Consider the following 26,430-nt stretch of genomic DNA (forward strand, 5'->3'; position numbering starts at 1 on the left):
CAGGCGCTGCCCGCAGCTCCGAGGTGGGAGTGGGATAGTTGGGGTGGGGGCAGAGGTGACCAGGGCCCAGAAGGAAAGTTGAAGGACTCAGGGGTGGGTGGCCTTGCCGGAGGGAAGTCAGGGTTGTTTAGAGGAAAAGCACATGCTGCAGGAGATCTAATCACTGATGTGGGGTGGCGGGTGGGGAGGTGGCTCATTCCAGGTAGTTCCATTACCCTCCTCCAGGAGGAGGAGATACCAAAGCGATCAGTGGGCACATCTGGACAAGCTGATTTATTAGAGTGTTACAGTGGGGCTTCCACACAGAGGCACCCGAGCCAGGCACTCAGGTGCCCTCATTCCCCTCGGCCGCCAAAGCCTCCTGGCTCTCCTCTCTGCCGGGCTGCTGCTGAGCGAACTCCTCGATGACTATGTCCTCAGAGCTTGCAGAAGCAGGAGAGGGAAATGGAGGGTTAGGAGCAGCTGTCTGAGCGTCTTCCACATCCACTCCCGTTTCCTGATCCCAGAGAAGGGATCCCTTCCCTGCTTCCCAACTCCGATCCTCACCCCCTCTCAGCTGCCCCCGCCCCACTTGGATCCCACTGGCTTGTTTCCTTTGTTCCCTCCCCAGTCTGCCAACACAAAAGCCCCCATGAGGGCCAGAGGGGAAATAAGAATGGAGGGTGGGAAGGAGGGAAGGGATGGGAGAATGAAAGACGGGAGAAGTTAGGGTGAGGAGGCGCGGGGGGAAGGAAAAAGAAAACTGGAAGGGATGAGGGGGATGGACGATTGGGAGAAGAGCAGGAGGTGGAGGGCGGGGGACGCAAAAAGGGAAAGAGGGGGGCGTATGAAAAGCACTGAACTATGACACGAAGCTAAACCACATGTTTCCACTGCACACCTATTGAAAGCAACACTCCAGGGAAGCTTTTTTCCATTTCCATTGTCATAAAATGGAGAGTGGCAGTGGGGAAAGGGGGGCGAGGTTTCCAGGCCTCACATTTTCTTACCTAGCAGCCTCTGTAGCAAGCATGGAGAGGGAAGGAAATATGGATCGAAGCTGATAAGTTCCCTGAAGAAATGTCCTGTTACTCATTCCTCTCCCTTTTTAACCCTCTCCCTCCCATATACACAACACACACACACACACATACATACACACACACACACACACACACACAACCGACTTCCTCTGAAAACCTAGACACCCAACCTACCTATTGCTATTCAATCCCTACCCAAACTGCCAGTCCTCGATTCATGAGGTCAGAACTGCTTGGTCCCCAACCCTCCGGACCACTGTTCCTGTGAGTCCCACCTGGTCACTCACCGTTCGATGGCTTTGGATGCATCAGGATCAAGGGCAGCTCCACGCCAACATCACTGCAAGGATCCCAAGGTAGAGTCACAGATTTCCCTGCAAGGCCACTCCCTGAACCTCTCCCTCAATTTTTCAGTCCCGGGATGCCCTTAGATTCTCTCGTGTCATTCTTTTGGTCTCCTGATCGCATCCTCCCCTTCTTGCCCCAGTTCCCCCTCCCCACAGTGTCTTACCTGGCTGTCAGGTCGCCTAGGATGCTGAGGGTAGAATGACACCCTAAAATTAGCAGCTGGAAATGGTTAGTAGCAACCTAATTTTGCGGGGGAATGAAGGATTGTAAGGCCAACTCAACCACAGAATGGGTTTCTGGAAGGGAAGGTGGCTTGTTCGTGGAGCTCACAGGTTTGGGAAACTGGTCCAGGTGAAGGGGTGGGGAATAGCTGGAGTGGGTCAGTCCAACTGGGAGGAAAACAGAAGTGGCTCCCCAGCCCCTGCCCAGACAGACCCTGCACTCTTACTCACCCTCCACAGGACACCATCAGGTTGACTCTGCCTTTGTAGGACACCAGGATCCCCAGCAGTTCCTTGTCCATTCCTGGTCGAAGACTGGAGGTGGTAGTATTCGTTGTTGTGTGTTTGGAGGGGAGGGTCTGGGGGTTAATTCATTCAGTGCACCTTTTGTCATCTGACAGGGCTCCCAGGCTCTGATCTCCTACTCATTGGGACCACACTTCTGTTCCTCAGATCCAGTTTTACCAGGTCACCCTCTGCTCAGGAGCCTACCTCTCTGAATATGACTACTACACTGCTTGGCTTTCATGACCCTTAACAATCTAACCTTCCTGCCCTAACTCCCTAACAGCTGGGATACAACCTAAGTGGACCCATGCTCTCTCCATGCTCAGAACGTGCCATGCAGATTCCTACCTTCTAGCCTTTGCCCAGGCTATGTTCCCAACCCGGAACACTCTTTTCTTCCTCTGTTGCTATCCAGATCCAACACCTTCGAGCTCTAGCTCCTTCTGTCTCCTCTAGGAAGCCCTCTCCAGCTGTGCTGGCTTCTATTAACTTCTATCGGATTTGTAGTCTGAACCACACGTACTAACATTTAACTGTTAGATTGCATTTAAATTCCTCTTTGTTCTCCGTTTAGGCTGTAAATTGACTGAAGGCAGAGACCATCTTAAACGTCTTTGTATCCTCCCACATTGCTTAGCATAGGAATAAGCATGTAACAGGTGTTCAGTGAAAACCCACTGATTGAAAAATAAGGCACAGAAAACTATGATCTTGGGAAAGTCTCTTCATTGCCCTGGGATGCTGATCCTCTATCTGTAAAATAATGCTGTTTGTATGATTTCTCAGGCTCTTTCAAGCAATAATAGTCCATAGCTACATGATTGATAAGGCATAGGGAAAGGCAGTGGGAATTAATGCTTGTTAGATGGTGGCAGATGGCTTTTGGTGGGAGACACATCTTACACTAGGGCCTCCAAGTGTTAGGCATAGGACCAAATGAACGATTTGATAGAATTATATCAATTCCTATCATATTTTTCTTCTTTTTGTCCTCTTTTCTCTCCATTTCTCATCTGTCTTCCATTGAACTTCTATCTTCACTAGAGAGTAGCTGCTGTAGTGATCGCAGTGTTAGAGCCAGATGACATGTGATAGAATCTTTTCCATCTCTGCCACTTATTAGCTACGCAAGCTTGGAGAAGTTCCTTCATCTCTCTGAGCCTCAGGGTCGTTAAGTGTAAAGTAGAATAAGAATACATATCCAGCCTACTTTAATGGGATTCTTATGAAGATAACAGTACCATACGTAAGACCTTTATGAGCTGTAAAATATTATACAACATAAGGAATTTTTCCTTTCCGCTTTTTCCTTTCTTGTTGCCTATGACCTAAGCCTGCCATTGGTCCCATGGGTATTATTTAGCTTACTGTCAGCCCTCTTGCCTGGAGGCAGCTCTGAACACTGACCTAGGGACATTTTTAAAAACAGGTGGGCCTCATTGAAGGTGAAACCTCAGAACGGTATATATAGCACACAGAATGGGTTGGTGGTAGAAAATGAAGGTTGGGAGCTACATTTGAGCTTACATCGTGCTAGAGGCCAGATTGGTATCACCATGCTTGAATTTGCCATCCAGTGCCAGGCCCTGTTTCTGGCAGTTGGCAGCCAGGAGTGGGGTTACTGCAAAGCTCTTGGAGAAGGTGGAGTTAGCAGCTATAGTCTCCCTTTCAAAGGAAAAGAAGAGATGAACTTAAGCTAGGCTTGCCAACTAAGTGATTCTCATTCCCAAGAGTTTTTTGCACGATTCCATGAAACTACTGGAGTATCCAAGAGAGCTGGCATGTCTGACTGTGGAGAGTGGGAACAATTTACTCTGGTGGGAAATCCTTATGCCTCTGCCCTCTCTCAGGACTTGATGATCCTCTTGTGGTATCCCCCCTCCAGCTCTCTTGAGAATCCCTCCCTCTTTCCACATCAACCCTCACCTTGATGTTCCTCAGTCCTGGGCTCTTCTCCACTTCCTTCTTTCCCCAACCCCCTCCTCTGCCTCCAGACACCGGCCCTCTTCCCACCACCCTATCCCTTGGCTCTCTGACCCAGGCCCCAGCGCCAGCTCACATGAACTCCTGAACGAACACAGTCTTGGTGTACTTGTCTAGTGAATACAGGACGACATCTGTGATCTGGTCAACTGAAGAGCCAGGAAAAACACATGACTACAATTAGTCAGTCATCCTCGAGACCCCAACTTGCTGCCCTTGTACACGGGCACACTACTCATGATATACTAAGATGTACATATGGACAAAGAGAGATACGTGTCCTGATAAGCCTGCAATGGAGGGAAAGCTTAGGTGAAAGCAGACTGGGTAAGTGGGGCAGAGTTCTGGAAAAAGACCTCTGCATTTGGGACCAGGTGCAGGGGGATAGGAAAAGAGGCTCACCTGAAATCTTAATATTTTTGATGGCCTTGTTGGTGCAGTTGTTGATGGGAACGTTGACAGTGATGGATTTGCTGTGGTAGTGAACCTGAAGCAGGAGGAGAGGCCCATTATAAGACTGGAGGGGGAACACCCAGATCAAGACCTAGAATTTGTTTCCTCAGTGCTTTTGCCACCCTGGCTTCCACCCTTGTCTTCCCAAGTAGGAGATAAATGAAGAAAGGGTGTCAGAGGGTTTGCATGGTAGGGGTCAGGAAATGGGGGTCACAAACCTCCCTGTCCATCCAGGCCTGGAGTTGTAGGGGCTGAGCTGACAGAAGGAAGCAGCGAACAGTCTGGGCCCAGGGGCCAGGGCCTGGCTCCAGGGGTGCAAACTGGATTTTCCGAATCACCAGCCGCACAGAGTCTCTAAGTAGAGGCCAAGGGGACAGCCAGAATGTCTCCTTAGGACCCACAGACCTTTCTCATGCTAACCCTGTAGCGCAGTCCTTGCTTGGGGCGGGGAGGTGGTGGGAGGCCTCTGTCAGAGAACTCCTCTGGACCCTCAAGGTAGGTATCTAGACCACAGGTCAGCAAACTATGGCTCAATGGCCAAATCTGGCCTGCTGCCTGTTTCTGTATGGCCTGCAAACTAAGAATGGTTATTACATTTTTTAATGGTTGAAAAAAAATCCACAATAATATTTCATGACGTGGAAATTATGTAAAATTCAAATTTCAGTGTCCATAAATAAAGCCACACTCGTGCATTTACGTACTGCCTATGGCTGTTTTCACGCTACAGTGGCACAGCTGAGTAGTTACAACAGAAACTACGTTGCTCACAAAGCCTGAATATTTCTTTTTTTTTGGCCTTTTACAGGAAAGTTTGCTGACCCTTGCCCTAGAGCAAAGAAGAGAAGTCAGAGTGAAATCAGAACTGGGCATCTGAGTTGGTGGTGACTGTGCTATAGAGGTTAGAAGTAGGGCTGTTTCTGTCCTGAGAGCAAGATTTGTTTTCTGGTGCAGGCCGGAGGCAGGGATTTTGGAGAGGACGAAAGAAATACCTCTTGGAGACTTTCTCCTCCAGGTTTTCAGCACAGAAACTCTTCACTTCAAAGTCAACACCACAGGCCTGCAAAGGGGCAGGAGCAAGGAAAACTCATTTCTGACACTACCCCTCCCTTCCTCATGGGTTTATAAGGAAATGTCTGATCCCGTCCCTTAGCTGTCCCTTTTTCTAGTCTTGTCCATTTATCCCCCTGTCCCTCTTTCTCAGAACCCACACCTCACCTTCCCTGTATCATCAGGACCTGGCTGCAGTGTCACCGAACAGGGCAGGTTGACAACCATCTAAAAGATCAGAAGGAGGTCAGCAAACAGAAGAAACAGGGACCCCTTTCCTCTGTTCTCCTTCTTTAGCTTCCTTTCTTAATCTTCCCTGGAAGCCTTACCTGGGACTTGGGGTTAGTACCTGCAGGGTAAAAGGGTAGGCATTGTCCCCCAGCTTGTGCAGCAGTTGCTCCTGCAGGGCTGTGAGGGGCCCCTGGGGGCTGCTGTGCTCAGCTGGGACCACTTGCTGGACCTGTACATACAGATCTTTGCGGAACGTCAGACCAATCACATCCAAGTCATCATGGCCATAGCGAAAGGCACACATCAACATGGCAAACACTGAAGGCAAAGGAGGAAGAGAGTGGCCTGTCAGACCCGAGGGGGAAAGGAGATCTTAAATAGCTCAGAGGAAGACATGGAGAGACAATGTAATATGATCAAAACAGTATGATCATAAAGAAAAGAATCAATACATTTGACTATAGTAAATTTAAAACTTCTTTACATTAAGAATCTTTATAAATAATGAAACAAGCAAAAGCCTGAGAGGAAATATTTGCAACACATATAACAAACAAAAGTTTAGTGTTCGTAATATATAAAGAACTCCCACAAATCAGTAATAAAAATAAAAACAGCCCAACATAAAAGTGTGCAAAGTTTATGAATAGGCTCTGCACAGAAGAGCAAAACAGAATGGCCAATAAGGTATGAAAACATGTCCAATCTAATGATAATCAGATAAGTGCACATTAAAACCACAATGAGAGGCCTTCCCTGATGTTCCCATGGTTAAGGCTCTGCACTCCCAATGCAGGTGGCCTGGGTTCGATTCCTGGTCAGGGAACTAGATCCCACATGCTGCAACTAAGAGCTCACATGCCGCAACTAAAAGATCCTGCATGCTGAAACTAAAAAAAAATCCCGCATGCCACAACAAAGATCCTGCATGCCGCAACTAAGACCCAGCACAGCCAAATAAATAAATAAATACTTTTTAAAAACCCACAATGTGATAACACTTCACACCCATCATATTGTCAAAAACTTTAAAGTCTGACAGCACTATGTGTTGAGCAGTGCTCCAGATGTGGAGCAATATGGTTCATTACACACTGTGGTGGGAATATACATTAGTACAACCACTTTTTTTTTTCTGTCAGAGTCCCTAGGTTTATTTATTTATTTTTTTACAGAGGGCAATTCAATTAATGAGGAAACCAGTAAGATGTTAAGACAGATACAAGAGAAAATTCAGGGACCTGGAGATTTGTAGTTGGTCAAAGGAATGCAGAAAAAAATTTGCTAACAAATGAGTACAACCACTTTGGAAAACTGTTGGGCACTATCCAGTAAAGCTGAATCTTCTCATATCTTATGACCTAAGACAAATTTAGAGGAAGTCTTGCTCATGTCTATAAGGAGATACCTATGAGAATGTTCATTGTGTCAATGTTTGTCATAGCATAAGATTGGAAATGATTTAAATACCTATCAATGGGAGAATGGGTAAACAGTTGTGGTATATTCATATCATGGAATACTAAACTGAGGTTAAAGTAAATGAACTAAACTCCATGTATTAACATGGTTAAGTCTCAAAAACTATTGAGTAAAAAATGCTAGCTGCAGGATGATATGCACAATCTGATACCATGTACGTAAAGTTGAAAAGCATGTAGAACAGTACCAAAGTTGCTCATTGATATATAAATATAGAGTAGAAGTATAGAAACATCATGGGAGTAATAAACATCAAATTCAGGATAGTAATTATCTGCGGTGGAGGCAGGAAGAAAAGGAGGGAGGGAGGAAGGAGTATGGGATTAGGGAAGGATACACAGGAGACTTCAGTTTGATTCTGTAATTCTTTTTAAAGCTAGGTGGTGAGTACAGGGTATTCATTACATAATTCTCTAGGGTCAGAATACTTGGGCTTGAATATGACTTGCATAAATCCCTCGAGTTGTCTGAGCCTCAGTTATTTCACCTGTCAATAATAGGACTGCACTGAGAGCTCTATATATGTTATTTGGACCTCACAGTAATCCTCTGAAGTATTATTATCTCCACTTTACAGGTAGAGAAAATGAGCTCAGAGCAGCTAAGTGACAGCCCAGGATTTCAACTCAGGCCTGACTCCAAAGCCCAGTCTCGTATGTGCCCAACTTAACTCATGGTTGTAAGGAGTTGACGTATGAGAAATCCCTTTGGAAATTTAAATTAGATGTGGATGATGATGATGATGATGATCATGGGAATATTAGAAAAGTGGAACAGTTATAAATGAACTTATACATTGCAGCTAGTGCCTAAGATTATGGGCAAATAGAAAGTCACTTGAGTGCACTAGTGGTGTGGGATGGGGTACAGAAAGATAGCTGTCCAAGGACAGTGACAGAGACTGAGGGAAGGAAAGATTTAGAACAGGGGTGGAGAATCTTACTTTTAATCAGGAGCCCTGACCCAAAGAAAAGAAAACTACCAAGAGCCACACACTAGTAGAAAGCAAGTAATTTTTGTATTTTTAAGAGATCAAAATATCAAACAGCCAGATTATCTGCTTTTAAAATTACGAGCAAGCAAAGAAAATGAATCTATATTCAAAAGATACAATAAAGACTGAAAGTAATGATAATGGTAGTGTTTATAATGACTGGGGCAATGGGCAACCTCATATACCCTGCAGGAGGGAGAGTTAATTGGTACAACCATTTTGAAGGGCAATTTGGCAATAGAAACCTTTAAAAATGTGTGACTGCCCTTTGGCCCTTCATTCCTTTTCTAGGCATTTAGTCTAAAGAAATAATTGGACAAGTATGAAAAGAAATACATACAAACATGTACTTTATGGGGTTGTTTATCATAGCAAAAAATGTCCAACGATTGAAGTTGGCTAAATATATTATGGTACACCCATACAATATACTACTAGGCAACTTAAAACTTTATAGATTTTAACATATTGCATAGGTAAAAAAGATTAGAAAATGTTATTTATAACATAGCATTTTTAATAAAAATATAGATATTTTTGCTCAGAAAATATGAATAAATATGAAGTGAAATATTAGTGATTATCTCTGGGTGAGAGGATTACAGTCTTTTTCTCCTTCATCTGTACTTTCTAATATTTCTACAATGAAGACAAACTTAACAATTTTCAAAAGGTACAACAAATTAAATTCACCTTGGTTCCCAATCATGCCAATAAAATTGGGAAAGGGAGAGAGAAAGAAAAGGAAAAGGAAAGAGGGGGCAAAGGAAAAGAAAAAACAGAGAAGATAAGAAAAAGAGGAAAAGAGGTGGCTGGAAGGAAGCAATGGAAGGGAGGAAATGAAAGAGATGAGAAATAAGACAGAAAAAGATCAGGCGAGGCCAGGCAGAAGAAGGGTATCTAATAGCCCCTGAGGTAAAGGTGTTAATCAAATGAATTGTTCTGTCACGTCCCGCTGTGGCATGTGGGAAGGGCATCACCCCACCCCCAAGATCTTATTGGCTCTCTGGCAGTTTAGAATCATCCTTTTTTAGTGTGTTAGGAAATAGCTTGTTTTTATTTTTTTTAATTCAACATCTGTTCTAAAGTTATTAATCTATATTTGTGTTTATTATATAAACAATACATATTAATTGTGTGGCAATCAGAAAACACAAAGAGAATCAAAGCCCTGCCATCATACATCATATTCCAGAGATAACTGCTGTTAATTTCTGTTGCATTTGCTTCCAACTTTGTTTCTATAATTAAACATAAGGCCACCTTAGCTATTGGCTTCTCTCTCATTGCCTTTTTGAAATGAAACATTTTATTTTGAGATCATCACATGCGGTTGTAAGAAATAATACAGAGAGATCCCACATCAATTTTTGTTAAACCGCACTTCATTCACACAACCGCATATATTGCCCTACAACCAGCCTTTTTCATTCAAGGTGTAGCGTAAGCATATTTCACATCAACAAATGCACCTCAAAAGGAAAAAAAAGCATATTTGAAAATATGATGCAAATAAGATTATCTTCATAAAAGTAACAAAACATATAAAGTAGCTAAGGAATAAACTTAAATCTATACAACTTAAATGAATAATAATATAAAACTACTAAGGGACATGAAGAAGATTAGAATTAAAGGAAAAAACACATCTTATTCCTGGATTGACATGCATTTTTTCAACGAAAGATTTCTTTCTGTCGGTTATTCTGAAGACTTTGTAGGACTGTGAACAAATGATTTAGGTTTTAGAACTACAGAGTAATTGAGAGTCTTAAATAAATTGGTTAATTTACTGGCCATACCCCAAAGTTCCTCTGATATTTAAAACTGGGTGGACTGCTTATCCGCACTGTTTAATCTGAGCGACTAAGTCTGGTGTATTCCACAATATCTAAAGGTTGCATCTGAACTAGTATTCATCAATTTGTTCTGAGCCTTTTTCACATCAAAGTCAATTTGCAGTCTAATTGGATCACAGAGTAAGAATTAAAAGAAAAAAAAGTGGCAAGACAATATTTCAGTGTAATCTGGATATATAATACTGTAGCCAGAGCAATGTCGCTTGCTGTTACTTGCTGTAGTTATTGTTTTGTTTGTTTCTTTGTTGGGGATTTTTTTAATGGAAAAACTGGGTTTCCCTACACAAAGGAGATATGGAAAGACATATGCAATTAAAGGAAAAAGCAAATGCAAAGTGGCAGGCTGAAGATCACATCCAGCCTATGGAAAAATAAAGTTTTTTGATTTATCCAGGCCTTTAAAAATCTTTTAATTAGTTGCCAACATTTGAAAATCAGGAAATTTGCATTAAAATATGGATTTCTGGTGTACTGGATCTTTCCATGGGCAGCCTAAGCAGAGGCACCACCAACAGTAATGGAGAAAATCAGAAATTTTAGGAAAAGACTTAATTTCAGCACACATGTAAATTTTGTGTGATCTTGAAAAACAAAATTTCATTTATGCTTTAGAAATGTATCTATTTTGAATATCATTTGGGGAAGGGGCACTAGAATCTTTTCAGACTTTGGGCCTCTCAAGGTCGTATTCTGAGCTTCATTTCCAGTTCCTCTTTAACAATTGGAAAATCTGGCCACACTGGGCTGAAATTCTCAGTGGTTAGCCTCCACCAGACAAGACATTCACAGTTCCCACTACTTTTATATTTTCTTATACCCCTCTGGTCCACTCGTCCACTCCGCTCATTCAGGTTACTTGTCTGGCATGTGTGACATTTTAGGTTGGGGTCCCTGGCACATACACAGACCAACAAGGATTTTTACTTACTCTTTCGATCTTTTAAGTAATCAGGGTCAACCAGGACTACACCATCTGTGGAGAGGGGGAGAGATGGCCCTCTGGTCAGGAAAGGTCCTCAGACTATGAAACAGAAGTTGACCCCTGAATGGTTCCTCCCAGAATGGTTTCTCTTTAATTGGCCTCTTCTTCTGCATGGTCCTTTCTTGGCTTTCTTTTACTCCCTCACACCCATTCCCTTCTCCCCAGGTTCTTTCCCTTTTTGGACTCACTGACCAATGGGTTCCACCATGTCCACATGGTCCACGAAGTCCCATTTCCCCAGGTAGATGGAGAGCTGTTGTGGAACAACCTCCCATGTTATTCTCATAATCACCTTTGAATGGATTCCCCTGAAGCCCCCAACCCAAACCCCTGAGACCGTGAAGGACGTACCAACCTATCCCTTTTGCCCTCTTATTTGCCCAGCTGGGCCAGGCTCTCTCACCTTGCCATTGGAGCAGGTCTTCTTAAACACCCTATGAGGAGAAAATCAGAGGATAGGGAGGGGGATTTGAAGAGAAGGGAAGGGGAGAAGAAGAGAAAGGGAAGTGGGGAGAAAAGGAAATATTTCTAGGATTAGAAGAAGAGGCCCAGGGACTTCCCTGGAGGTCCAGTGGTAAAGAATCCACCTTACAATGCAGGGGGCGCAGGTTCAATCCCTGGTGAGGGAACTAAGATCCCACATGCCTGGGGGCAACTAAGCCTGCATGCCACAACTACTGAGCTCTCGGGCCTCAACAAGAGAGCCCGAGTGCCACAAGCTACAGAGCCCACGCACTCTGGACCCCGTGCACCACAACTACAGAGCCCATGTGCCCTGGAGCTTGCACTCCACAACTGGAGAAGAGAAAACCCACACGCCACAACTAGAGAGAAGTCCGTGCGCCGCAACCAAGATTCCGCGTGCCGCAACTAAGACCCAACGCAGTCAAAAATAAATAAAATAAATAAATAATAAATAAATCTTACTGGTGGGATTGGGGAGGAGCCGGAAAAAAAAAAAAGAAGAGGCCCAAGGAGAGCGAAATGACACAAAGGTGGAGGCAGTTGGGATAGAGCCCAAGACACAAGTTGGGGAGAGGTTGCAAACCCCTTCCCCCAAAAGGCAAGTACTTGGGTTTGGGTAAGTGACAAGTCACAGATTCAGAGAATTAGGAGTTCTTACTTACCTGGATATGTTGGCCATGGCATTGATGTTGAGCCTTTTCTGGCAAAAGGGAAAGAACGGGGAAGGCTCAATCATTTGGTCCCTATTCTCCTTACCTGGCTCTGGTATACCATCCAGACACACCTAGTGGGATGTAACCTTTTCTTCTTAGATAGACACCTCACCACGATCCACGCCTCCTATTCTCCCTCGTGTCAAGGTTACTTATTCAGCCATAATCTCAACTATCCTGGACATGGGAAAAAACCTTCCCTAGTTTTTATGAATTGTTGACTAACCATATTGTCTATTCTCCAGAAAGAGTGAGGCTTTTTGAAATAGCTGGGGTGCTCTTGAGAGCCTTTTGAGAGAAGAAGTTTGTCTGGAGAAAGGCCTCCATCCAGGAAAGTATGAGGAGAATTGGACTGGATGAATCTGAACATCACCTGGCACACGGTAGGCACCAAGACATGTTTGTTAGATATACGAATGAATGAATGAATGAATGAACAAAACCCAGACTCTGGCTTTGCTCCTGCAATGGATTCTGAGCCTGAGTTCACCTCACAGTGGCCTTAATACTCAGCTAAGAAAGGAGAAGGGTGTGGGAGAGAAAAGGTTGGTACCCTCATGCTCGTGGTTGTTGGTGGCAGAAACCTGTATGGAGGTTGAAAGCCTTCCTTGAACCTATTCATCGCTCTCATCACCCTCCCCAGATTTTCCCACCCTTATCTCCATCCATGTCCCCAGGTGCTAAGCCTTGGAGTAGGGATACTTAGAGAGAGGAAGACGTCTCTCTAATGCTTTTCTTTGATGTGTATTAGATCTGGCTTGAGGGGTGAACTTAGGGGAGCTTCCAGAGGTCTCTCCCAGGGTCTCTCAGCCTGAGTGCCTGTCAGCTGTGTCGGGAAAGGTGCCCTTCAAGTGCTTCTTGATATATTGATGGGGGTGCTAAGGGCAGGGGATATGGGACCGAGTATGGGCTGGAAATAGAGGACTTTGGACTATTACCTGGAGAGGAAGATGAAGCTCACATCTGTCTCCAGCTCTGGTCACTATGCTCGCCTCCCCAACCTCTTATACCCAAGGTCCTCTGAGTATTTAGATTGGTGGGAGTCAGGGGAGAAGAATAGGGTTCTGGGGGGGCATGAAATACTGCTTTCTAAATAGCTCAGGTGCCAAGAGTTTGGAAAGCAGATTAGTGGCTAAAAGATTAGTGGCTAAGGATTACCAGGCTCTTGCTGCTGGGACAGGGCGGGAGTCAGGGGTTGAATCTGATATTGTTAAAATCAGGGGAGTTTGAGAAAGGGAACTACAAGGTTTTGGCCTTGTGAGGCCTTGAACCTGAGGACCGGGATCAAAGGGGACTCTGGGACATTAAAAGAAAAGCAATGTGAGGGATAGAAATAGGAGGGCTCAAAGTATAGGCCTTTGTGATTCTGAAAGGAGAGCCTTGTGTCACATTCCAGTCTTTCTGTATCTCTTTTTTTTTTTTTTACAACTTTATTGGAGTATAATTTCTTCACAATGGTGTGTTAGTTTCTGCTTTATAACAAAGTGAATCAGTTATACATATACATATGTTCCCATATCCCTTCCCTCTTGCATCTCCCTCCCTCCCACTCTCCCTGTCCCACCCCTCCAGGCGGTCACAAAGCACCGAGCTGATCTCCCTGTGCTGTCCGGCTGCTTCCCACTAGCTATCTACCTTACGTTTGGTAGTGTATATATGTCCATGCCTCTCTCTCGCTTTGTCACAACTTACCTTTCCCACTCCCCATATCCTCAAGTCCATTCTCAAGTAGGTCTGTGTCTTTATTCCTGTTTTACCCCTAGGTTCTTCATGACATTTGTTTTTTTCTTAAATTCCATATATATGTGTTAGCATACAGGCCACACAAAAGCCAAGGGTATGGGAAAGAGCACCCCTTCCCCAGCCCCCCACTACGTGGGACTTGGGACTCTTGAAGTGATGTTTAGAGACCCGATTATCCCAGCTTATGTGCACAGCAGGAGTCAATCTCCCGTACATGGGGGTGGGGTAGGGCAGGGGAGGCTGAGTGTGTTGAGCTGTGTGCACGTATCTGTGAGCCTTGAACTTCTTTTCCTGTTGGAGAGGAAGGTAACAAAAGATTCTTGGCCCAGGGGCAGGTTCTCTGGGCAGGATGTTGCCTGTGGAGGGAAAAAGCAATTGACATCTATATCACCCCCACCTGAAGTAAACCTTTCCTGCCCCCCAGCCCTTGACTCTCTCCAATCCCTAAAACTAAGTCCACGCTATAGGCTCTAAGCAGCTTCCCTCACCTCATATGACCACTCATGGAATTAGAGATATTTCTGTCCTGCAGCTGCCAGGACCCCCCACAATGGTAGCAACAAAAGTAATCTTCCTTTCTTGGCTGTTCTTCCCATAAGGCCCAGGCCCAGGCTTCATGGACATGGGGGATGTAGAGACAGGATATCCAAGCTCTGGGGCTACAGGACCCTACACCACCTCACCTCACCATAGTGCCGGCTGCGCTTTAGTATCTATCCATAGATGCAGCCCTCAACCCTCCACGACAGCATGTCTGTTCCTCAGAGGGTGACTATGTCTGTGGCTCAGGGGGCTGGGCCTTCCCTATCTCCCACTCCCCACTGTGGGCACTGGAGAGCTAGCTGTCCTGTAATCTCTTTGCCCAAATAACCAAGTTAGCCATTGCCATTCCTTGTTAGTATGCACCCCAGGGCCTTGGCTTTTAGTCATTGTAACTCTCTCCTTCTCAGGGATTTTCAGCTACAGCTAGAAGCCCAGGCTCTGTGGAGAAGGTTGGTGTCTATGGAGAAGGTGAAAAGTCAGAATGAATGTACTTTTGGACTAGCCTTCAACCCATTTTTGTCTTCAGACCCACACTTGAAGCTTAGCCCCTCTTTCAACTCAGGTCCATGGTACTCTCAACAGGAAGTAGATCTCGTAGGCCTTTAATTCAGTATTATGATTGAACTTAAATCATTCTCTCTTTTCCTGGAGTATGTGCATTTCTTGCCGGAGGTATAATTTAGCAAAAGTAAAATGCACAAATTTTAATTGCACAGCTTGATGAATTTTTACCTACTGTGGAAGGCTGAATAATGCGTCCTCAAGGATATCAGGTCCTAATCCCTGGAACCAATAAATGTTACCTTATATGGCAAAATAGGACTTTGCAGATGTGATTAAATTTAGGATCTTGAGAGGGGAAGACTATTTTGGATCATCCGGGCGGGCCCTAAATGTAATCACTAGTCTGTTTATAAGAGGGAAGCAGAGGGATATAGAGGGAGATTTAACTGCAGAGACAGAAGGCAATATGAGGACTGCAGCCAGATGCTATGCTCTGGGCTTTGAAGATGGAGGAATGCAGCTCTAGAAACTGGAAAAGGCAAGGGCACATATTCTCCCCTATAGTCCCTCATGGTTGCAGGGTGGCTGTCACAGTTCAGGCATAGCCCTGATGATACCTTGATTTTGGCCCAGTGAACCTGATCTTGGACTTCTGACCTCCAGAACTGTAAGAGACTAAATGGTGTTTTAAGGCACCAAATCTGTGGTAATTTTTTACAGCAGCAATAAGAAATTACTACACCTATGTATACATACATGTAACCACCACCCAGATAGAGATATAGAACATTTCTAGCTCCCCAGAAAATTCCCTTGTGTCCCTTTCCAGTTAGTAATCTCCCAAAGAGAGACACCATAGTTTTATTTTGATCAAGAGTACTTGCATTTTATGAGGAGGCAAGAGTAAGAAGGCAAAGGAGTGCATCTCTAAAGGTGAAGTGTCTGGCCCCTGTGGTAGATTGATGGGAGAGGTATCTTCAGGTCCTTACCCACCCTCACTCTGCACACCCCAGTGATATTCCCAACCAGTCCTTCCAGTTTGGAAGTGATGACCGGATAGCTGAGTGAGGAAGGGCTGGTTATTCCATAAGGGATCCTAGCAGACAGGATTGTTTATCGACTCAATAGGCATCTCTCCCTTCTTTCTTGTGGGCAGAATCCCCACTTTTTTATGTACCCCTCCCTCCTCCACCTGGCTCTCTGCTCCTCTCAGCCAGTCATGGTCATTTCATCCCCTTTGCCGGTGGTTGGTTTAGTTATAGGCATGATGAAACTCAGGCCACTGAGACATGAGGGGAAGCATGCTAGGGAGATTCTGGGAAAGGTTTCCTGAGTGATAAAAATAAACACACAGGAAGAGAGGCCTTCCTCTCCTTTTGTCAATGGTATTTCCATGTTTGGATGCAATGCCTAAAATGCAACAGCCACCTTGTGACCATGAGAGTTGCTGAGCAGCAGGCTGAGGCGTGCAGATCAGAAAGATGGAAAGAATCAGGTTTTTTTAATGACATTGTTGAACTGTTGAATTAATCAACTCTAAAGCTCCCTGCTCCTGGACTTAGATGCTAGATAATACATTTCCTTATTTTAAAGTCAACTGAGTTGGCATTTTCTGTTATTGCAGCTGACAGCATACCAGCAGACTTAATTGGGATCTGCACAATGGCACTGGCTCAGTGCGGGAGGATGGAGAGGAGGCAGACAAATCAAATGGTAGAAGCAGAGACTTCCCCTGCTGTCCTAGGTACCGGACACAGTGGTACTGGTCTCTAGTCTAAAGTTGTTAACAGCCTTGTTGGAGCTAAAGAACAGACATTTAGAAAGACTAAAAGGGAACGCTATAGAAAAGACACCTGGACAACACTAACTTGGGTACAATTATATGGAACCAGTCACTTTCCCATGATCTTATTAGTAAATTTGGATTGTCCAGGATTTCAGGTTACTGCTCCTTTCCATCAAGCCTGTGGGGATTGTCTTATTCCACTCCACACTGCACCTTACTTTCAGCAGGCGACCTCGTCTTTTCCCTTCATAAAGAAAACCTAGGCAACTGAAGAGAAATTTTGATTGGAGGGAGATTTGTATGCTGGAATCTCATTGGTCATTATAATTATTCATAACTTGTAAGTTAAATCATGAGAGTGGATGGAGAGAGAGAGGGAGAGAGAAAGAAACAATGCAGGAATGGAGAGTGAGGAGAGGAGAGAAGAGATCTGGAAGTAAGTGTTGCGGAAGGGTCACATTTGGAGGAAGGAGGACAAAAAGGAGCCAGGGAAGGGGTCAGAAGGAACATCCAGAGGAATAGGAGAATCAGAGTAAAGTCACAGAAATGAAAGTGAGGAAGAGTTTCACAGGAGAGAGGGGTCTGGTCTGCAACCTTTCAGAAGGCGTGCATTCCTTTTGGCCCAGGTGACGTCAGCGGAAGCTAGCTTCTGGTTGGGGAATGTTGGGAGGCAGTGGTGGCGGCGTTGGCAGCTGCAGCTGCATCCAGGGACCGGCAGAAACCTGGCAGAGCTAAGCCAGCTTGAAGCAGTAGGAGCAGGAAGCTGGCTCCTGCTGGGGCTTCTCTAGTTCAGTAGACACTGGGATGTCCCCTTGGGTGTATGCCAAGCTTCAGGTCACACTTGTCCTCCTCTGAAGAGGCCAGCTTCACCCCTGGGAGCAAAGTAAATAATACAAAGTACTTTGCAGATTAGCAGCATTTTACGGTTTACGAAGTGTTTTCACATCTATTAACCAATTCAGTCTTCAGAAAACCCTGAAAGGTTGGTATTATGGACCCCATTTCACTCATGAGGAAATTCAGTCATGAAGAGGTATCCAGGGTGACACAACTAATACGTGGAAGAACAAGGGTTTGAATTCAGGTCTGGCTCCAAACACCTGAGCCTTTTGTGCAAAATCACAGTGATCAGCTGTCCAGGACTCAGGCTATGACTGCTTTCTCCACGCCTACCTTCTATCCACCACACCCCCACTGGGCAAGGAACTCCAAGTTTCCCCCATCTAGGTTTCTCAGTCTTGCAGGAGATCTAGATTCTAGATTCTAGAGCCTCCCCTACAGCCCTGCTTCCTCCCCTCACTCCCAGAATCCAGCTGGGCAACATTCTCAGGATCTGAAGATCAGTTCAGAGTCCCCGTTGCTTCCCAGCTCCCTTCAGAGTGGATTCTGCTTCAGCCTGCTCCCTCTCCCCAGGAGCACTACCCACCTTAACCTCAGAGTCCTCCAGGCCCAGAGCTTGCTTCCTGTGCCTAAGACTTCCATAATCACGGAGACTTAGTTAGCCCCAGGAGCCTTAGGCCCAGAGCTCCTGACAATTCCATGTTCCCTAGCACTAGGCTCTCAAACATCTAGGCGTGGTGTCCGTACTGTCTTGGCTGTATTCAGACCAGGGTCTCCTGGGGTGATAGAGACGAGGGGTAGTATGTAGGAGGGGGTGGAGCCTGTAAGGGAAGCAAGTGGGCTAGCATCCCTGGGGAGGAGTGAATCACCTCCTCACCACCTCCTCTTACATGCGTAATAGGCATCTTGAAATTGGCAGGTGGAAAAATGAGCTCCTCATCTTTCCCCACACCTACTCCTCTCACAGCCTTCCCCGTCTTTGTCAATGGTGTAAGTCCATTCTTCCAGTTGCTCAGGCCAGAAATCCTGGAGTCATTCGTGACTCCTCTCTTTCTCTTATACCCCTTATCGGTAAATATTGTTGTCTCTACTTTCAAAAGCTAGCCAGAATCTGCCACTTCTCACCACCTTCACCGGCCTGGTCCAAGCCACCATCATCTCTATTGGCAATGGCCTCTGATCTGCTCTTCCTCCTGTGTCCCTAGCCCTGTAGTCTATTCTCAACATAGAGCTAGCCAGGGATCTTTCTAAAATGTGAATCAGATCCTGATACTTGTCTCTTCTAAACTCTCAGTGGCTTCCCAGTCGCTGAAAGTAAAAGCCAAGATGTCCTCACAATGGCTTCCAAGGACCTTCATGATCTGGTTTGTGCCAAACTCTCTGACCTCCTCTCTATGTTTCCTCTTCCTCACAACCATCTGGTCCTTATTCAAAAGTCACCCTAATATTTAAAACAGAAACCCTCTCTATTCCCTTTCCCTCCTTTACTTTTTTCCGTAACAATGATCATGATCTATATATTTTACTTGTTAATTTTATTATCTTTTCCCTCCCACTGGTATGTAAGCTCCATTAGCATAGGAGGTTTTGCTTGTTTTGTTTACTATTAGTGAACTACCAGTGCCTAGAACTGGTCCAAGCACATAAGAGGCTCTCAGAACATGTTTGCTTATCCTTTCCTGGATTATGGCCAGTGGTTTAGAGAGGCCACTAAGCATAGCAATTATGGTTTGCTAAAGCCTGGTTCAAAGGCTGGCCTTCCTGGGTTTGAAATCTTGACTCTACCACTAATTAGCAAAATACTTCAACTTTCTGTGCCTTCGTTTTCTCATCAGTGAAGTAGGGACAATCATGATACTTACATCATAGAGAGCCTGTGGGGCCATTAATAAGTACAAAGCGCTTAGAACAGTGCCTTGCATGTAGTAAGTGCTATATACAGATTTCTTATAATTATATGCACATGGAGTTAAGATTTATATCAGTAGTTTAGATTTCCTAAAATCTTTCGATGTGTTATCCATGCTAACATTCATTTTCCGTGTTTCTGCTCATACAGATTTCTATGATCTTCCTGCAGTCTTAGTTACCTCCAGTGGCCTGGCTCTTCATCTGTCAACTTGGACGTTTCCTTGTGTACTCTCTCCTACAGTCATTTAGGAGCCGTTAAATAATAATCTCACTGGGCCCCAGTTTCCCAATCGGTGCACTGAGTGGGTGGGACTAGATAATCTTGATGGGCCTTTCTAGCTCTAATTTCCCAGGACTGGAGGAGGTACAGGTCCCACGCCCAACCCCGCCCCCTTGGATATGCCCTCTGGCTGCCAAGGGGAAGGGTGACAGAGTCAGCTGGGCTCAGCTTCAAGGGGAGCAGGTAGGAGACGTGCCAAGTTTCTTGGGTAAGGGTGGCGATGGGGTTCCTGGGCTGGCCCAGGCTGGGGGAAGGTATCAGAGATCACTGTAGTTCAGAGACACTGGGACCAGGGGAGAGAAGTTACTGTATGGAGAGATGTCCTCTTCACAGGGACACAGCTGTTGTGATAAGCTGGGAGATAATTTGGGTCTGGGTATCTTCCTACATTGGATAGTCCTGGTAGGCCTTGACCCCCTTTAGCTAACCAAGCTCTGAAGGACAGAGTCAGCTTCAGAAGAAAGACCCAAACCCACTGACTGCCCTCCTGAGCCCCGGCACTGCCTGCTGCCTACTATTCCCCAGGCTGGACCGAGGGAGCTCTGGCAGGAGCCAGGCTGGCCCGGGTTACTCCCAGATGCATCCTCTCAACTCCCCCTTGTGCTTCAACCATCGCCCTCCCCATTCTCTGCATTTTTGCCTCAGGTCAGGGCTGGGGGGCCAGGGAAATCTGGCCACACTCACTTCTGCCCTTTCCACCCCTAGGGGGACCATGACTAGTACGGAGTCCTCACTGTTCACAGCCTTAGGCCCCCACTCAGATCCTGACGACAGTGAGTTGGAGCTGGACTGCCAGTTTAATGAGGAGTTCAAGTTTATCCTGCTGCCCGTGAGCTATGCAGTTGTCTTTGTGCTGGGCCTAGGCCTCAATGCCCTGACCATCTGGCTCTTCCTCTTTTGCCTCCGACCGTGGGATGCGACAGCCACCTACATGTTCCACTTAGCTTTGTCAGATACTTTGTATGTCCTGTCGCTGCCCACCCTCGTCTACTATTACGCAGCCCGCAACCACTGGCCCTTTGGCACTGGGCTCTGCAAGTTCATCCGCTTTCTCTTCTATTGGAACCTCTACTGCAGCGTCCTTTTCCTCACCTGCATCAGTGTACACCGCTACCTGGGCATCTGCCACCCTCTGAGGGCGCTGCGCTGGGGCCGCCCGCGCCTTGCTGGCCTTCTCTGCCTGGCAGTTTGGTTGGTCGTAGCTGGCTGCCTCATGCCCAACTTGTTCTTTGTCACCACCAGCCCTAAGGGGGACATCATCTTGTGCCATGACACCACCCAGCCTGAGGAGTTTGACCACTACGTGCACTTCAGTTCGGCAGTCATGGGGGTGCTCTTTGGCGTGCCCTGCCTGGTCACTCTTGTCTGCTATGGGCTCATGGACCGGCGCCTGTATCGGCCCTTGCCAGGGGCTGCCCAGTCATCTTCCCATCTGCGCTCGCTGCGCACCATCGCTGTGGTATTGACTGTCTTTGCCGTCTGCTTCGTGCCTTTCCACATCACCCGCACCGTTTATTACATGGCAAGGCTGTTGGAAGCTGACTGCTGGGTGCTGAACATCGCCAACATGGTCTATAAAGTAACTCGGCTTCTGGCCAGTGCCAATAGCTGCCTGGATCCTGTACTCTATTTGCTCACTGGGGACAAGTATCGACGTCAGCTCCGGCAGCTCTGCAGGGGTGGCAGGCCCCGTCTCCCCACAGCTGCCTCTTCTCTGGCGCTGGTGTCCCTGCCTGAGGACAGCAGCTGCAGGTGGACAGCCACCCCCCAGGATGGCGGCTTGGGCAGATAGATTGTAAAGGAAGCTGGGAAGTGAGAGAAAGGGGGTGAGTGCAGGGCAGAGGGGAGGGAACCTTATAGTGACACCGGATCTGGCTGCTTTCTCCTCTTTTTTGAGCTCTGGAGAGAGGCCCTCACCCTGAGATTTAGGAGGAGCCAGAGAAATCACGTGTGACCCCATCGCTCCTAAACCCTTCAGTTGCCCTTTCCTTTTTAGCCAAAGACACTAGCAGCCACTCTTCGTCCTCGACTTCTTTCTCTTTGTTTCTGTCCCCTTCCTGGGGCCACTGGTCCTGTTTCTTGGTCCTACAAGGCTGCTGGAAATCTTCCCCAGCCCTCCTTCTCCTGCCCTCTCCCCCCATATCCTTGTATAGCATGCGTTCCTTCAGCCAGACCAGAGCATTTAACTGGAGGGGTGAAGAAGCTGGAGTGATCTCAGGATTGGCCTGACTCATCTGACCAGTGATAGCCAGAATCAGGAAGTGGGGTCACCAGCATATCACAAATGCCTGGGAAGTGATATATGTAGTGCCCACACCCACTCCCTGGTTTCCCCTGGAAGACAGGATAGTCTTGTCTACCAAGGTGCTGAACTAGGGCACCATCCCGGAGAGCCTGCCTGTCAGGGTCCCCATGTGCAGCTAGAGGCATGGCCCTGTTGAATGGTGGGTAGCCATGAGGTAGAGAGGGAGCCCTGAGTCTTCTCATGGGGTGGGGACCTTGAGGAGCCTCAGGGGGCAGGACCCAAGCTGATAATGGCCTTTGGAACAGGAATGGGACTGGCCCTTCTGTATGAGGTTTGCTGAGAACATATTTGACAGCTCTCCTGTACTTAATGAAAGGCAGAGTGCATGACTCAGAACGCAAGGGAGGAGCTCTCATGTCTATGGCATAAGTTCCAGCACCAAAGGGTGGAGAAGGTTTGTGCAGAGATTGGGGTGGTGACAGGGACCGAGGCCCAGAGCTGACTCTCCACTGGTCTCTCCCCTTTCTCTAGCTCCTGCCCTAGATAAATGATAAATCTGTCACCAGCTCTTTCAGATCAGGTTTTAGGACTTCGAGGACAGGGCAGGGCACTGGGACTAGGACAGCTCCCCTCAGAGTTTCCCATAGAGTCACTCCTCTCCAGCACTATCTTAGTGCTTACAGACTTCCAGGAGTGGGGGTGGGGTGTGGAATTTGGGGAGCTAACTCCCAAGCCTTGGGAAGTAAGAGTTTCTGGGAAGGCATTCGTGAGAAGAGTAGGCTTACACTTCCAGGCACCCTCTCTAAAATTGCCTTGCAGTCCTTTTGTCTCTTGAGTCTCTAGCCTTCCTTTCCTTTTGCCCCACTCTTGCTGACCTAGCTCTGATCCCTTGCTTGTCTCCTGGCTCCTAAGGGGTCTCTCTTGAGAGTAAGGTTAGGGCTGGTCTGCAGAAAAATAAAATGATTTCACTGCCCCTGAGTCCCCCTTTGCATTCTTGTAAGTGCTCCCTCTTCCTCTCTAGACATCAAGGACCCCTTCCACTAGGAGTTAATGAACTGGCCTTCTTCTTACTAGCCTCCCAGTCTCATGGCCACTGCCTAGACTGTTTCATATGCTGTTCCTCATCGGCACTCGCTCCCTTTTATTCTGATGACCAGAGTCTCCTCACGTATCACCTCTCCTACCCACCAGCCCCACTTAACAAAGTTGCTCTCTTCATCACAGCTGACCCAGGCTCTTCCATTTGTCCAGTCCATTGAAGTCCCCTATGCTTAACTGAGACTAACTGCCCAGACTTTGTGGTCTGCTACTTTTGGGCCACCTTCTCTCACACTCTAATTTTAAACACCTTGACTTTCACCTTGGGCCAGTCTTCTCCCCCCTAGGACTAGAGGAGATTGCAGGTGAAGTCAGAGCCCAAGGCTGGCTTGACCCACTGAAACTTGATGTGTTAGGACTTCATCTAAGCTCCCATTCCCCTTAGCCTGATGAGTTCCTAGTGAACATTCCAGGGCAACTCTTTCCTGTCTTTTCTACCTTCTCAAGACCCCAACTTCATCCTCCCCTATGACCTCTTAAGAGTTACCTTGCCTCCTATTTGTAGTTTTTTAAGGAACCTCCATACTGTTCTCCATAGTGGCTGTATCAATTTACATTCCCACCAGCAGTGCAAGAGTGTTCCCTTTTCTCCACACCCTCTCCAGCATTTATTGTTTCTAGATTTTTTGATGATGGCCATTCTGACTGGTGTGAGATGATATCTCATTGTAGTTTTGATTTGCATTTCTCTAATGATTAATGATGCTGAGCATTCTTTCATGTGTTTGTTGGCAGTCTGTATATCTTCTTTGGAGAAATGTCTATTTAGGTCTTCTGCCCATTTTTGGATTGGGTTGTTTGTTTTTTTTGTTATTGAGCTGCATGAGCTGCTTGTAAATTTTGGAGATTAATCCTTTGTCAGTTGCTTCATTTGCAAATATTTTCTCCCATTCTGAGGGTTGTCTTTTGGTCTTGTTTATGGTTTCCTTTGCTGTGCAAAAGCTTTGAAGTTTCATTAGGTCCCATTTGTTTAGTTTTGTTTTTATTTCCATTTCTCTAGGAGGTGGGTCAAAAAGGATCTTGCTGTGATTTATGTCATAGAGTGTTCTGCCTATGTTTTCCTCTAAGAGTTTGAGAGTTTCTGGCCTTACATTTAGATCTTTAATCCATTCTGAGCTTATTTTTGTGTATGGTGTTAGGGAGTGTTCTAATCTCATACTTTTACATGTCCCTGTCCAGTTTTCCCAGCACCACTTATTGAAGAGGCTGTCTTTTCTCCACTGTATATTCTTGCCTCCTTTATCAAAGATAAGGTGACCATATGTGCGTGGGTTTATCTCTGGGCTTTCTATCAAACAGAACTTCCATACGACCCAGTAATCCCACTACTGGGCACATACCCTGAGAAAACCATAATTCAAAAAGAGTCATGTACCAAAATGTTCATTGCAGCTCTATTTACAATAGCCAGGAGATGGAAGCAACCTAAATGTCCATCATCAGATGAATGGATAAAGAAGATGTGGCACATATATACAGTGGAATATTACTCAGCCATAAAAAGAAATGAAATTGAGTTATCTGTAGTGAGGTGGATGGGACTAGAGTCTGTCATACAGAGTGAAGTAAGTCAGAAAGAGAAAAACAAATACCGTATGCTAACACATATATATGGAATCTAAGGGGGAAAAAAGGTCATGAAGAACCTAGGGGTAAGACGGGAATAAAGACACAGACCTACTAGAGCATGGACTTGAGGATATGGGGAGGGGGAAGGGTAAGCTGTGACAAAGTGAAAGAGCGGCATGGACATATATACACTACCAAACGTAAGGTAGATAGCTAGTGGGAAGCAGCCGCATAGCACAGGGAGATCAGCTCGGTTCTTTGTGACCGCCTGGAGGGGTGGGATAGGGAGGGTGGGAGGGAGACGCAAAAGGGAGGGGATATGGGAACATATGTATATGTATAACTGATTAAATTTGTAAAATAAAAAAAAAAAGACACAGACCTACTAGAGAATGGACTTGAGGATATGGGGGGGGGAAGGGTAAGCTGTGACAAAGTGAGAGAGTGGCATGGACATATATACACTACCAAACGTAAAATAGATAGCTAGTGGGAAGCAGCTGCAAAGCACAGGGAGATCAGCTAGGTGGTTTGTGACCACCTAGAGGGTTGGGATAGGGAGGGTGGGAGGGAGACGCAAGAGGGAGGCGATATGGGGATATATGTATATGTATAACTGATTCACTTTGTTATAAAGCAGAAACTAACACACCATTGTAAAGCAATTGTACTCCAATAAAGATCTTTAAAAAAAAAAGTTACCTTGCCTCCTGAAAAACAGAGAAAATCTAATATCTCAGCTTCCCTCTGTTTCATTCATGATAACTCTACTTCTATATTCATTTTGTCTTTCTCTCTTTCTTCCCTGCAGTTCCAGAATAAGAAGTGGCCCTCTTTCCTTTTCCTTTGTTTATCCCTCTTCATTTTCAGTCTCTTCTGTAACTGATTACATCTAGTTTTAAAAAACAAACTCTAGGACTTCCCTGGTGGTTCAGCGGTTAAGAATCCACCTACCAATGCAGGGGACACGGGTTTGAGCCCTGGTCCAGGAAGATCCCACATGCCGCGGAGCAACTAAGCCCGTGCACCACAACTACTGAGCCTGTGCTCTAGAGCCCGAGAGCCACAACGACTGAAGCCCGCATGCCTAGAACCCATGCTCTGCAACAAGAGAAGCCACTGCCATGAGAAGCCGGCACACCACAAGAAAGAGTAGCCCGCACTCACCACAACTAGAAAAAGTATGCGTGCAGCAACAAAGACCCGACACAACCCAAAAATAAATAAATTAAAACAAACAAACAAACAAAAAACAAATTCTAGTCATCTTGTTCATTTCACTCTCAAATATCTGGAAAGAGTACCATGAATCCCATTTCCTCACCACAAAGTCACCCCTTAACTCTCTGGGTCTGGTTTCCTTCCTACACGTTTCTGTACCTAGAACACAAATTGCCTCATAAGCAAAACCTTTAATGATCTTTTCTCTGCCTTCATCCTTTTTGACTTCTCTGCTTCACTTGACCCTGTTGCATATCTTCTTTAAAACTTTTTATAAAAACCACATTAATAAATTCCACTATGACAACATTAAAGCAAAATTTGAAAGAAAATATTTACCTCAACTTCCCAACCCTAGACAATTGTTTTCATATTTCCACATTCTGTGCTTTTCCAATTTGTATAATACATATATATATATATTTTATATATAAGTGCAATCATAATGTACATATATTTTTTAATTCTTCTTTTAAAAAACTTAATTGCAGGTACTCTCCTTGTGTTACAGTCTTTCATATTTATCATTCCAATGGCCACATAAAATTACATCCATCAGGGCTTCCCTGGTGGTGCAGTGGTTGAGAGTCCGCCTGCCG

The 26,430-nt window shown here is 45.8% G+C and overlaps 2 protein-coding genes across 2 annotated transcripts; one reads left to right on the forward strand and one right to left on the reverse strand.

The window, feature by feature from the left end:
• Nucleotides 1-325: 325 nt before the first annotated feature.
• ARR3 (arrestin 3) lies at nt 326-12,057 on the reverse strand. The gene is made up of 16 exons (XM_060086960.1): nt 12,041-12,057; nt 11,317-11,347; nt 11,106-11,166; nt 10,860-10,904; nt 5,715-5,914; nt 5,534-5,593; nt 5,308-5,375; nt 4,534-4,669; nt 4,265-4,349; nt 3,939-4,011; nt 3,407-3,544; nt 1,823-1,906; nt 1,534-1,557; nt 1,310-1,362; nt 990-999; nt 326-422 (listed from the first exon to the last, which is right to left on the reverse strand). Exons 1-16 carry the CDS (start codon nt 12,055-12,057, stop codon nt 326-328), a joined length of 1,182 nt encoding a protein of 393 aa, XP_059942943.1.
• Nucleotides 12,058-20,410: 8,353 nt separating this feature from the next.
• On the forward strand, nt 20,411-21,490 carry P2RY4 (pyrimidinergic receptor P2Y4). Its single transcript, XM_060086497.1, has one exon. It carries the CDS (start codon nt 20,411-20,413, stop codon nt 21,488-21,490), a length of 1,080 nt encoding a protein of 359 aa, XP_059942480.1.
• Nucleotides 21,491-26,430: the final 4,940 nt, after the last annotated feature.

The sequence above is a fragment of the Mesoplodon densirostris genome, chromosome X (assembly GCF_025265405.1).
Source record: "Mesoplodon densirostris isolate mMesDen1 chromosome X, mMesDen1 primary haplotype, whole genome shotgun sequence".
NCBI classification, from domain to species: domain Eukaryota; kingdom Metazoa; phylum Chordata; class Mammalia; order Artiodactyla; family Ziphiidae; genus Mesoplodon; species Mesoplodon densirostris.